General features: G+C 31.8%; 1 protein-coding gene across 1 annotated transcript in view; it reads right to left on the reverse strand.

Annotated features, from left to right (window-relative positions):
• Window positions 1–14,850, reverse strand: part of ADAMTS6 (ADAM metallopeptidase with thrombospondin type 1 motif 6) — a 278,857-nt gene that overhangs the window by 114,029 nt on the left and 149,978 nt on the right. Inside the window, exons 9-10 of the mRNA XM_041767368.1 lie at window positions 13,635–13,781; window positions 5,299–5,440 (exon numbers count right to left, since the gene is read on the reverse strand). Coding sequence (XP_041623302.1) covers window positions 5,299–5,440; window positions 13,635–13,781 — 289 coding nt within the window. The remainder of the gene's footprint in view (window positions 1–5,298; window positions 5,441–13,634; window positions 13,782–14,850) is intronic.

Genomic DNA, 14,850 nt, shown 5'->3' on the forward strand with positions numbered 1-14,850 from the left:
CCTGATCCTGGAGACCCGGGACCGAGTTCCGCATCGGGCTCCCTCCATGGAGCCTGCTTCTTCCTCTGCCTGTGTCTCTGCCTCTCTCTCTCTCTCTCTCTCTCTCTCTCTCTCTCTCTCTCCAAACGCTTGATTAAGGTATAACTGACACACAAACAACTTCACACAATTAATGCATACAATTTGAGGAATTTGGAGATAAGTATACATCCATGAAACCATCATCACAAACTATGCCCTGAACATATCCATCACCTCCAAAGGCTTCCTCCCGTCCTCTGTATTATTTTGTGTATGTGTCATAAGAAAACTTAACATAAGTTCTACCCTCTTTGGAAATTTTTAAGTATACAATTTATTATTGTTTACTGTAGGTACTATGCTGTACCCCAGATATCTATTCATCTTATATAGATACTTATATAGATACTTATTCATCTGATAACTGAACTTTGTATCCTTCAACAAATTACCTCCACATTTTTTATTTTCCCTAGCCCCTGGCAACCACCATTTTACTCTCTGCTTCTATAAGTTTGACTATTTCAGATTCTGCACATATGTGGCATCATTTAGTATTTGTTCTTCCTTATTTGCCTTATTTCACTTAGCAGATACTTTGTTGTCACAAAAGTCAGGATCTCCACCTCCGAAGGCCTGGATAATATTCCATTGTACGTTCTTACATTTTCTTTATCCATTTGTTGTCAATGGACATTTAAGTTGCTTCCATGTCTCAACTATCGTGAATTATGTTGCAATGCATTTGAGAATACACATATCTCTTTGAGATGCTGATTCCACAGCTCAGCTACCATGAATATATCTTTTTGACATGCTGATTTTAGTTCTTTTAGGTATACATCCAGAAGTGGGACTACTGGATCATATGGTAGTTTTATTTTTTTTTTTTTTTGAGAAACTTCCACACTGTTTTCCACAGTGGCTGTACCAGTTTACATTTCCACCATCAGTGCACAAGTGTTCCCCTTTCTCCACATTTTTGTCAATATTTGTTTTCTTTTGTATTTGCATTTATTTATTTATTTTTATTATAAATATCCTAAGAGGTGTGAAGTAATAGTTCATCATGGTTATGATTTGCATTTTCCTGATGATTAGTGACGTTGAGCACCTTTTAACATACCTATGGGCCATTTATAGGACTTCTTTTTTTTTTAAAGATTTATTTATTTATCCATGATAGACATAGAGAGAGAGAGAAAGAGAGAGAGAGGCAGAGACACAGGCAGAGGGAGAAGCAGGCTCCATGCCGGGAGCCTGACATGGGACTCAATCCCGAGACTCCAGAATCATGCCCTGGGCCAAAGGCAGGCGCTAAACCGCTGAGCCACCCAGGGATCCCCTAAAGGTCTTCTTTTAAGAAATGTCTATTTAGTTCTTTGCCCATTTTTTAATTGGGTTATTTGGTTTTTTGTTTTGTTTTGTTTCTTTTTTTTTTTTTTTTTGCTACTGAGTTGTAGGAGTTCCTTATATATTTTGGACAGAAATCCTTTATCAGATACACAATTTGCAGTATTTTCTTCTATTCCATAAGTTGCCTTTTCATCATTGCCAAAATCAAGAAGTTTTTCCCTATGTTTTTTTCCAGGAGTTTTATGGTTTTGAGTCTTACATTAAAGTCCTTAATTCATTTTGAATTCATTTTTGTGTATGGTGTACAATAAGGGTCCAGCTTCATTCTTCTGCCTGTGGCTGTCCAATTTTTCAATACCATTTATTGAAGGGACTATCATTTCCCCATTGTATATTTGACCAAGGGGCCTTGGTCAAAGATCCATTGGTCATATATGCATGGCTCTATGTCTAGTCTCTCTTCTGTTCTATTGGTCTATTATGTTTATTTTTATGCCAGGATCATACTATTTTGATTACTGCAGCTTTTTAAATCAGGAAGTATAATGCTGCCAGCTTTGGTCTTCTTGCTCAAAATTACTTTGGCTATTCAGGGTCTTTAATGGTTCTCTGTGAATTTTCACCCTTCTTTTTTTCTTTTCTTCTATTTCTGTTAAAAAGTGTCATGAGGGCAACACCAATTGACAATTACCAGTAAATTATGTATTGGATATTGCTGACCTATACTGATCCATTAAATATATATGAAAACAATGTTTAGGATATGATTTACAGTGACAGAATAAAGAAATGTGGAGTTATGTTTGAGACTGAGTCTTGAATTAATCTGTGCTTTTTTTTAGAGAGCAAAGATCACCCACATCCCTTAAAATATATGGGCTCATTAGTGAGTTCCTTCCAAAGTTTAAGCTTATTATTATTATAAAATGTTCTTGTTAATCTACTTTTGATAATTCCTTTCTGCTAAAGAGACAAATTGAAATGGAAGAAGAGTGAGACAACAGATCCTATAGAACTTTACAGGGAGCAATTTTCCTCTAAATAGGCAAAAAAACCCACATTTTTAAGACTAACTGATACTGTTTGATTTGCAGTGCAATTTAATCAACACATCATAAGCACCCTTAGTATTTGATGATACAGCTAGTAGACTTTTTAGATGATCTAGTAGGATCTTATTTTGTATGCTGCTCATCTGTACTTATACCTTGCCTTGAAGGTCCTAACTATTTACATACGATAAAAAAAATATAAAACTCAAACCCAGCACTCAGGGTTTCACCACCTGAGAATTTATAACCCTGAAAATAAGTTTAGGAAAGCTCTCTAGATCCCCTCTCTCTCAAAAAAGACTGGAATAAGATGGGGAGGTGTTTTGTTTTATTTTGTTTTTAAGAAGATATTTAGAAATAGACATTTGATGAACATTGATAAAAAGTATCTCCTGAAATAGAATATAAGTTATCTTTATCTTAATAGAAAATGGAAGTAAAGTAGACCTTTTAAATTTTTGTTTTTAGGGAAGCCCGGGTGGCTCAGCGGTTTAGCGTTGCCTTCAGCCCAGGGCATGATCCTGGAGACCCGGGATCAGGCTCCCTGCATGGAGCCTGCTTCTCCCTCTGCCTGTGTCTCTGTGCCCCTCTCTCTCTCTCTCTCTCTCTCACATTATATATATATGTATATATATATATATATATACATATATATATAATGAATAAATAAATAAAAAATCTTAAAATTTTTTTTTGTCTTTACCCTGGGGTAGGTAAATCACATTCTGTATTTTAGTTTCACCACCTACAAACTATTAATAGATAATTACAATTTTTATCAAATTACGAAAAGGTAGCATAAGCATTTTCATATAGTACATGAGTCTAAGAAAACCATTTTGCTGCAAATCAAAGTGAAAAGATTAATGATAAAATATGTAAAATCGTATAGGATTGTAAGATGCTAATGCCTTTCCTCAAGTTTTCAAATTTTATTTTATATCTATTATAAAAGTTTTTATAAACATAACACATAAAGATAATATAAAAGGGAGCACCTGGGTGGCTCAGCTGATTAAATGTCTGACTATGGCTCAGGTCATGATCTCAGGATTCTGGGATTGAGCCCTGTGTCCGGCTCCCTGATCAGCAGGGAGTCTGCTTGTTCTTCTTCCTCTGTCCCTCCCCCTGCTCTTGCTCTCTCTATCTCTCAAATAAATACATAAGATCTTAAAAAAAAAAAAAAGCTAAATATAAGGAACATAAACTGAAAATGTACAATTTTGCAATTACTTATCTTCACTTCAAATCCACTAGTTTAAAATAAATGAAATATACAGGTAGAGAGGATGATCAGGTGAAAATTTGTATTAATTATTGAAGAAAGAAAAAAATGTATTCATAGGTCCTGCAAAACTGATAATATAAATTATCTAATATAAAAATACATAAGTGCAGTTAAAACTCAATTTCCAATAAAAAAAACTAAAATTAGATAAACTATTTCACTTCTTAATAAAGAAATGAGATCATAGATAAGAATAATAGAAAATCTGTAATCTCATTTGGTCATGAATTTCAACCTACTAAACTACAAGTATATAAAAAGACCATGATTGAAATCTGACCAACATTTTCTGTAGGAAAAAACAACCTAAGAAACAAAAAACCTAAAATCATACAGAAATAATAACAGGAGACTCTGTACAGAGAGACAAGAAAGACCAAAGTCTTATTCTAGGCTTTAGATATTTAGATAGTTGCACAAAATCTTTAAATCTGGTGCACAAAATATGCTGTCAAAGCCCACCAAGAATAAGAATATACTTGTCACCCAAGGGATATTTTAAAAAATCATTTTCTTTTGTACTGAACCCAAGGGGAATAATTAGTACAGAATAATGTATATATTATTTAGTATTTTCTACCTTAAAACTTAATTCCTTTTTTGTTATTATTTTTAAAAAGAGATTTAAACAGTATTTGCATAAAAATAGAAACTAAGCTGTTAAACTTATGCTTTATTTTTTTAATTTATTTTTTATTGGTGTTCAATTTGCCAACACATAGAATAACACCCAGTGCTCATCCCATCAAGTGCCCCCCTCAGTGGCCATCACCCAGTCACCCCCACCCCCCGCCCAAACTTATGCTTTAAACCTGAATTTTTCTTACAACTTGCCATTTAAAAATCCTCTTCTTTCATTCAGCATGTTTACACTGTGAACCTTCTATGAATATGTCTCTATACTAAACATTGATATTTTTCTCAATAAAACTTATTATTTCTAGATATAATATTATTTATTTGATTTTAATTTACACTTTCTAGTACTGAGTCATTTCAGGTTGCTCCATCCACTGCCTACTGTTTTAGGCAGACATGAAGAGTCAATTATGAAACCTACATTTTTTTCCACAGTAATTTTCCTTGTTTTTCTATTTGGGTTAATGTCATCTTGTCCCCACTCAGTTGTTGTGTTAGAATGTGGGCAGTGAGTGAAGCAACTTGAAATGACTCAGTACTAAAAAGTATAAATTAAAATAAATGCTCCTAGCCAATGTGAAAATTCTCTTAAACCCAATTATTAAAGTACCAAAAAAGGCTGGGAGGGGGAAGTTTTCAAAACCATAACATTTCAAAAGACAAACTAAAGTTGGCATCATAAGCTAGGACTTAAAAAAGAAATAAATCATAAATTATTAAAATTCTACCTGTATCCTTCACAAGATGTTTGAAACCTAAGATTACTCAAATATTTAGAAATAGATAAACAATTTATATCAGAAAAAAAGCAGTGTGCCAAAAGCCATACTTGAATTAATGATGTTATCAGTGGTAAACTACACTCAGTTAAAATCTAACTTAATATTTGTGTCATGAAAGAACACATGTAAGTGACTAAACATAAGGATTAAGACTTCTTACCCCATATTTACATTGGCGGGATGTTGCTCCATATTGGAAACGGCATTGCTCATCAGCATCATACACCTGACCTGGGGCCACAGCTGGATAAAGAAAGTCACGCTTGGGAGGCTCATTATCAAGGCAAGTACCACGGCCTGAACTGTTCAACATAAAGGATCAAAGGAAATTAGGTACACTATGGACTATTTCCATCACAATTATGAAACCATGTGTCGAACTCTTTGTTTTAATAACTTGATGCATGAAAAGCAATACATTCTACCAACAAATACTCACATAGCAGAATAGAATAACTTTACTGAAATGTGAAAAAGAGCCCCAGTAGTTTTTTCCAGCACCAAGACACAATAAAAGCATCTCAGACAACAATCTCAAAATGTCATGTTGGCCTTAAAATACTGATTTAAACTAATTTCTCAAGGAATCAAAATAGAATTTCATATTACTCTAAGCTTCTTGTTTGTTTTCCATGAAAATACAACCACATCTGGTAGTAGAATTCAAAACATAAAATGTGGAAAATTAAAAAAAAAAAAAAAAACAAAGCAAAACAAAAAAAACCAGCTACTATGGTTGTCATTCTTAAAGACCTAATCTATATACTCCTCTAACTTGGGCAAAACAATAGATGCTGTAGTAAGACATGTCCAAAGGTTCTTGAAATATTTCAATAATAAATGGGCAGAATGACAGATGAGGCCAAGATCCAAAGTTCTCTCAAGTATATTAGAAGTGTTTAGTCTCTCAAAAATTTCATATTTCATCTAGGGTCATCAGAGTTGGAAAAGAGAATGTTCTCCTCTCTGCAAATTTCTGCTTTCAAAGTATGCTCGCACTCAAACATAATATTTTAATTCAGTGGAACAAATAACATAAAGATCGCCAAAATACAGATGGAATACCTTAGTTTAAAGAGCTTTATACTTTGCTAAAGATAATTGTTCATTTTTTTAGTCAGTGTGCATAAAATAGGACAGATGCTTTTTTACTTTCATTTCACATGTGAGTAACTTAGAATTTTTAAAGAATTCCTATGCCAACATTTAAAAATTTTTTCCAACATTCCTGTCAATTGTGCCAGCACTTGTGTTTTTTTTTCCAAATCTTTTCCATCCACTTTGCCAAAGGAAAATAATTTCACAAGTAGAAGTTCCTCAACTATTATTTAGGACAGTACAAATTTTCATTTATAGATAAGTTAAGAAAGAGCCATGTATAATAACGAGTTTCATATTCACTTACTATTTTATCATACTTCTTAAAATGTAAAAGTTAATTTGCTATATTAAAATGTGTATTTGCACAGGAGCAAATTAATACCTTTTAAAAATTGAACCATACGACTCACAAGGTGATAGATTCAGAAACCCACGGGCAGAACACTGTCTTCTTTGCACCCTTTCCTTTCCTTTATGCCCCTCTTGATTGGTTTTTCATCAATAAAAATATTTGGATAAAAATAATAAATGTTGCACTAATATAGATGGGTTTATTATTGGTTATTATAATCATTTCACTTGTCACTCTTCAAGGTATTTAACAGAAAACAACTTATTTTCACCCTGCTGTCCAGTTTTCATGAAAGAATGCTTTTATTTCCTATTTATTGAACTTTGAGAAATTGACATGCACTGTAATAAGAGAAATTATTTCTAGATGAATTTTTAAAATAGCAAGCTCCTTTTATTATGTAAAGTATCTTTAATCTATATAGATATGCATATTCAAATTTCTATATTAAGATTAATGATAAAGCAGTGAAATGTGAAAAGTATACTGAAAGAAGACAATTTTGATAAAATGCAATATGCATGAAATAAATCAATTAGCAGTTTAAGCCCATAATTTTTCTTCTAAAATATCAGTTTCAGTTCCATCTACAACAAAATTACAAAAGTCTTTATGAAAGGGTTGAAATATGTAAAAAAAAAAAATCAAGTCAAGTAATAGTATAAATTAATGGGAAAAGTTTAACTACTGAAGGATTTAAGTACAGGGTTCCATTGGTAAAAATATTTGCCGATGGCATAACAAAGCAACTATACAATAAATTCACCTAAGTAGCACTAACTCAAAAATCTATTAAAAATTATTATATATAATTACTTGTAGATATAGAAAATTAACTTAAAAACCTAGAGAAAATACTATATGGACCCCCCAAAAGACTTTGGGAATAGATACCTTGCGGAAAAAAATTTTTTTGATAGCAAACTGAAATTTGGCTCAACCCAGAAGGAAGCAAGAAAATTCATTTGTCTAAAGTTCTTGTTCCAAGGTATTAATGGTGTTCTAACCATGGTTCATGTTCTTTTAAAAATACCAAATTAGACAACCATTGGAAAGGCCTCCAGACAATAAAGAAGGCATGCGCTGTGGTCACCTGTGGACAGTCTTTTGATAAAGTTTACTCCATAAGTGGATTTTTGTTTCAGTTTTTTAGAAGTATTTACTGCTTTGTATTAATGTGGTCTAATTAAATATCTAGACAAGTCTTATTCTTTTCCTTATATTTTTGCAGAAGAATAAAATACTGTATAAAATAAAATATAAACAAAAACATATAGATCTTTATCAAAACGACGTGTATTTAGAAATAAGGCATCAACAAAGGCCTTTTTAAATGGGTTTGGCCATACTATCATACGAACCACTAATGGCATGTCATGTGTCTTATTTTTATCGGTTCTGGGAAAGCAAGGGTAGGGATTATCTTCAAGATTGATTTAAATTGTTCCTACATTTTGGGTAGAAAATGTAGTATACATTTTTTTTACTAACCATATTTGATATATATACCATAAAACCTGGGTTAAACTATTTGGGGTGGGGGGTAGTTTTCATATTTTAATTCTTAACTGGAGGCTAAGTGACAAAAATATTTTTTGCATAGTGTTACTAAAATGTGCTATTTTCCTAAAACTTTCAAGTAAGTTAAACCTCCTGATCATGATTACTTTAATTAATTCTTAGAAAATAATATTTCTGGATATTACCATGCTTCTGAGTCATCAATTGCCATTATGAAATATCACAGATATAAGTATAGAAGGTAGAGGATATGAATCAGAGAGATGTATATTTAACCCTGGAAGTCTATTTTTTCCTCTTATAAAATTCCCAGGAGCTTAACCCTAATTACACCCCTCACTTTCTCTAGAAGAACTAACATTCTGACTTTTAAAATAATTATTTCCATGATTTTCTTAGTAATTATTCATCTCTCAATTATTAATCTGCCTATTTTTGAACTACATAAAAGGAGTCATGCTATAGATTTTTATTTGTGATTTTATACTTTGGTTCAATATTATGTTCATTGATATCATTCTTTAATATTCCATTTAAGACTATGGCATAATTATTTATCCATTCTTCTATTAATAAGCATTTACATTATTCCTAATTTCTGAAAATTGTCAAGTATGCTGATATGAACATTTTTGTACAGGTCTCCAGGCACAAATGTTTTTTCCTTTCTCAAAAATATTAGATGAGTTATTTTCTTACATTTTGTAATTGAGTCTATTTAACAAAATGGAGATTAGGAGTAACTGTTATTAAATCTGGGGTTCCAGTTAGTTGGATATAACCATACAATTCTTATGATGCTAAATCTAGTATTATTTATGCTACTCTTATCAAAATAATAAGAGTAGTATAAATCTACTTGAATTTTCTCATGATATGGCACTTTTAAGCACAGATGGTCTGTGTTTTGGTCATATGTAAATTTTTCCACTAAGAAAACATAAACCTCATTCGTTAATAAATAAATTAAATGAAAAGCACTATCATTTTCCATCTATGAGATACTATTATAACTTATTGTTATTAAGCACTGATATATTGGTCCTGAGCAAAACCATATACATAAAAACTAGAACTCTGAGAATTTCTCTAGCAACATACATTTCACTACTAAAAGCCCAATTTTTGTTAATATCTACAGCAATAAAGATAATAATACACCCTACTTTTGTTTATGCATCTAAGACAAGACAGAAAAAAGAATGTGTATTAGCTTGAGAACATGCTTTTTTCCTAGATTATGAAATTCTTAGTAAATCAAAGTACATTTACATTTCCAGAAATCTTTGCAGCATGATAGCAAAATCATATTTTATGTAGTCTACCTCTAATTTAGAGAACTCTGATTTACATAGTTTGAAAATTAGCCTTGAAATGGGAACATGAGCCAGAGTTGAGTCTTCAGCTAAAATTTACAGATCCCTATATAAAATATGTACCCTTGGCTTTGTTTCCAGAACATGTGAGCACATTCTCCTAATTGCAAATTTAGATTTATTTTTTACTTAAACAATTATACTATGTAGACCTTCAGCCTACAACACAGTGGGACAATCTAAAAAATAAATTTTTCTATGTAATCCTATATATATATCTTAACAGTCTTTTAACAACAACAACAAAAAGTTAACATTTAATGCCAACTCCTATTTTTACCACAAAATAGTGCTCATACACTTAAACAAAAATGAATTAGATTGTATTATCCATGGCAAGTCAAGTGTCTTACCTACTATGTCATTGTAAACTGCTTTGTCAATCTTCATAAAACAAATAATAACTACCTTCTAAAAGTCCAACTGTAAGTAAGACCTTTCTTACTTAAAAGTAAGACCTTTCTCTCTTGCCATCTATATGATTAGGATGCTTGAATATAACTGAATTTGAGGCTTCCAACAAACAAACACTGTACTACAAATGACTTACTTGGTTATGCTCTTCTCCATATGTAATTATGACTTAATCAAAGATTTTTATGGGTTAAGGTGAAGTCCCCAAAATATGCCTAATAAATGGAAAGAGGAGAAACCTGTTTTGCTGTTTCTTGGGCTCCATATAAAAAGAGGGTCCCATCTATGAAATTGTTTTCCATTTAAAATTATTGATACTGACTTTCAAAGGTAATTGGTATAGAGGAAATGTGAGTGTCTTAGTCATCCTGTTCATCTTATATCACTTTCCCTGTAGCTCTTTCTTTCTAGTTCACCTTCTACCATAATATTGCCTTTCTTTTATTCAGCTTCCATCCTTTCTGTGAAAATGGCTAGTCTGTATTTAATTTGGAGCTGTAGGAAATTTTGCTATGGATCTCTGACAGTTCAAACAATTTAACAGACTTTAATTTAAATAGAGCAAGAATTGATTCACAGAGGCTCCGGAATTTTTGAAAACTATATGAAATTACTCTGTACTACCACTAAGTGGTGGAAAATGTATGAAAAACTGGCCTAAACTACTGGCTGCCTTCCACTGCCTGGTAAATTAGCCCATAGTCATCAATGAGTGTGAGCCATAATACCAGGTTCATCTTTCTCTATTTTCTAAATAAATAAGTAAATAAGTCCCGCAGGCAGATAGGAAGGACACTACCTGCAAAGCCGTCGTCGAAAACATCAGAAGCTGGCATAACACGTCCATTTTAACGGAAATGGGTTCTTTATTATTTAATCAGGACGGCTTCTGGGCGATTCATGAACCACTTATTGAATCACCGAGTTTAAGAAATCTGAAAAAAAATATTGGGAGTTGGTAAACACCATCTCCTGATTGATCAGTAGCACCTAGTGTTTCAGAAAGACATGAGAGACTTTTACTCTATTGGCACTTAAAGGCCATGGAATTGTTTTCAGTTGAACATAGTGAATAGTGATTCTCTATAAATCATAGAAAGCTCATTGTTGAAATCCACCATCATCTTGGGCCTATACAGTCACTAAGTAAAGAAAGGTATGCATTTTGTTGGCTGGGCTACAGTTCCTAAACAATTCATCTTTCAAGATTTCTTTTTCTTGAGAAGAGAAACTAAAATAAAATGTTATGAGTTTTTTTGAGCCAACTATAAAACATAAATGTAACCTCAATTCCTGATCAAAACATCACTGGATTTTTAAAAATATCACACATAGCTGTTAAAGCAATTAAGCCAACTGCATTAATAAAAAGGAACAAAGAAATTCAAGAAAGTTACTATTATGTCTTTGTGCTCCAGTGAACTGACCTTTTTAAAGGGCCCTGTGTTTAAAAAAAAAAAAAAAAAAAAAACAACAAAAAACCTTATTGCTTGGTCAGATTATAATCAGAGTTGTTGAGTTTATTATCAAGAAAGGAAAAAAAAGACAACTTTCCCCAAATTTCTACCCTTTGTCTTTAATATCTATTTTTTTTACTAATGGATTTAACTTTGTGAGCATTTCCATGAGGATGTACAATAGAAATATTTTTATAAAATACAGGATAAATAAGCCTTTTAAAACCCTGTCAACACTAATCATGCTTACATACAAAATGCAAAGAGGCAATAAGGCTTAAATAATGCTTTGTGGATTAATTCTTTTAATTAATTCAATGGAACACTTTATTGCAACTAGTAATAATTTTACATCTCTCACCAGATCTGTGGTGATTTCTTTATAGTATTTTATTAGTAATTTAGGAATTCCCTTTCAGAGTATTTTAACAGCCTTAATATAGTTTCATCAAGGCAAGGTCTGGCAAGAGATCAAAACTGGTCTTTGTTAGGTATACAGAGATGGTCCTAGCAAATAGGCTGTACAAAATAAACAGGATAGGGGAGAAAGAAACTTGGTACTTGCAAAAAAACAAAACAAAACAAAACAAAACAAAACAAAGCAAAACAAAACAAAAAAACACCAGGAGAGAAGCCTTCAAAAATGCACAGGATTACTAAGCATGTTATACAGTTTGTCTTTCTGGTGATAGACACTAAGATTCCATTATAAAAACATGAGCCAAGTCAAAGGAGAAATTCCAGATCTGGCTTGATTTCTGGGGAAAGCAGATCCTCAACAATGCTTAAAATTTAGGTAATATGATCTCATTAAAAGCATCTTGGAAAATGATAATACTAGTGCTTTGTGTGAAAAACTACCAAAAGATGTCAAACAAATGCTCTGTGGTCTATCTTTACAGCCTTCAACCCAGTTTAGGCACTAGGCAAGTACAGTATTATAATTACCTGTTACTAACATTAAAAAATTTAGATTATAGCATAATTATTCAGAGAAACTACCTTCTAATATGTATTCCCAATTCCTTCTATTTCATTATTACATTAATTAATTCAAAAAAGCCAATTTTAAGCATTTATCTTTTGATCTCTGATGAAATCATTGTGCTAGGTAATTTAAAATCTCATTTGGGGTTTTAAAAAATTCATAATTTTAAGTTTTCAGAAGTTTCAGCGATTAGCAGATATGAATCAAAACTTTAGTAAATAATATTACCTTACATAACCTATCTGAATTTTTAAGATTTTAGACCACAGTAATATAAATGTGAATTTTGAAGAAAGACAGTTTTTAAAAAGAATTTGTTGTTCACGTGTGCTTTTTCTATGATTCAACTTTTCACAGAGCATTTAATCTCTCCTTCCAAAGAAAACAATGGCTCAAAACAGTTAAAAGTAATGATAGAACAATAAGGCTTAAAGCCTTCATATTATTTAAAATAACATATACCATTTAATGAATGTTTACTGTTTCATATACATTATAACATTGTACATAATTATATATGTAACAACCTCATGATGTGTGTATTATTACCTAATTCATTTAACAAGTGAGGTCACTGAAGATTATGAAAGGTTAAGTAACATGCCCATGGTAACACAGTTAGAAAGTGAGACCTAAGTCTATGAGCTTCTAAAGTCCAATCCTAAAGTCCTATGCAGGTAAGATGTGAAAGGAAATCTGCTTTCATAAACAGTTATACCTCAGCTAATTTATTTATTTCACACTTAAATAACCAGACTCTCAAATATACATTAAAAGATCAGCAAAGAAGTTCTCAAACTGCAGAAAAGATGAGTCACAAAATAAATTTTCAATGACAAATTTTCATTTTCTCATTTTCATTTCCTAGGTGTTTGGTTTTTTGTTGTTGTTGTTTGTTACTATTAGATACTTCAGCATTCCTGAGAAATTCAGTTTTTTCAACAACAAAATGAAATAGATAATCACCGAATTAATGTTTGGCCTATGCTCTATTAAACTGTGTAAATCTAAATTCTTTCTGACATTGTTTCCCATTTATTGAACATTTCTGACACTCACATCATCAACTCCACTTATAGCCTTGCTCCAATTTCTCTAATCTACCAAGTTCTGTTGGAGTATGAAGGAAAAAATTTGCCACAATGATATATTAAAATATTTTGGGAACAGCCTGAAATATCACCCTATAAAAGTTACTCATTATACAGTACGAAGCACTACATATTGGGCTTCTACCAATGGCTTACTTCTGGAGCAATTCATCATCACTCTCCAGAGATTACTTACTCTAGAAAGCTGGTGATATAGTCTCGACTGCAGGCAGACCAGGAAAAAGGATTGGTATTTGCAGTAATGTGAGCTGCCATAAGTTTTGCTGCTTCATGACCTTTCGTCCCACAAGAATTTCCAATTCCATCATGGTTCATACCAAAACTGTTTTAACAAGGAAGAAACATAAGAAATATAAAAGAAAGAAATAAAATAAATAAAACAAATGAACCCCCAATATGTCCTTTATTTCCTTATTTGATCATTTATTAGCCTTATCAACATATATCTTCTATCAAGATCCTCTAAGGAAATACAGGATTAAAGAGACTACAGGACAATTCTATGATAGAATTTATTTTTAAATCTCTTTAATTGATCGTATACTTTCAAATGTTAACTTAAATGATACAATCTTTCCTTGAGCAGAAAGGGAATATATATTAATTTTCACTTTATAGGTACGAAAAACTGCGATTTAGCAAGATAAATGACCTATCAAAGATCATAAAGTTAGTAAGTGTTAGTAGAACCTGCCTTTCAACATCCTAGAGTTCATGCTACCTCACTATGCTGAATCTAAAAGAGAATTATAAAAAGATAGTTATAGTCCGTTGAGTTCTAGGTTAAATCTCAAATGAAAAAATCATTTGTCTTATCATATAAAGGAGAATTAAATACATATGCAATTTATGTTTGTATGTGTATGTGTGTGTTTTCAAAACACCTTTTGAAAAATCTTGATACATTTAGGATTATGATTATAGAGTTTTTCTTTACGTCGGTTTCCCTTTATTGTTCAAAGCTTGTCTTTGCCATCCCCCCCGCCTCCGTGTCCTATAGCTATGCTTAGTGCTATTATCAATGTGATATAAAAACAATATCGATTATAAATCATAAACTTTAGTCTCTCTTCACAGGTAACGAAAAGCTACGCTTAGTGAAAAAATAAAGTTATGTGTCCATAGAGACATCTAATAAATGTACTATGATATGTGTTCAAAGAAATAAGAATTTTGTGTGACAAGAGTATAAAATAGATGAAGATAATTGCTGGAGAAAAAATTGGAAAGGTAGCTGAGAACAGAGAATTACAATAAGTGAAAGTAAATATTAATACTTTTGGCAGAATACAAACACTGAAGATTTGTGAGTAAGAGCAACTTAAGATTTCAGAGAAGGAGAATGTTAGAATTGTATCTGTATTTTAGACAGGTCATTATAATAATTCTAT

The sequence above is a fragment of the Vulpes lagopus genome, chromosome 8, assembly GCF_018345385.1.
Source record: "Vulpes lagopus strain Blue_001 chromosome 8, ASM1834538v1, whole genome shotgun sequence".
Classification (NCBI taxonomy): Eukaryota; Metazoa; Chordata; class Mammalia; order Carnivora; family Canidae; genus Vulpes; species Vulpes lagopus.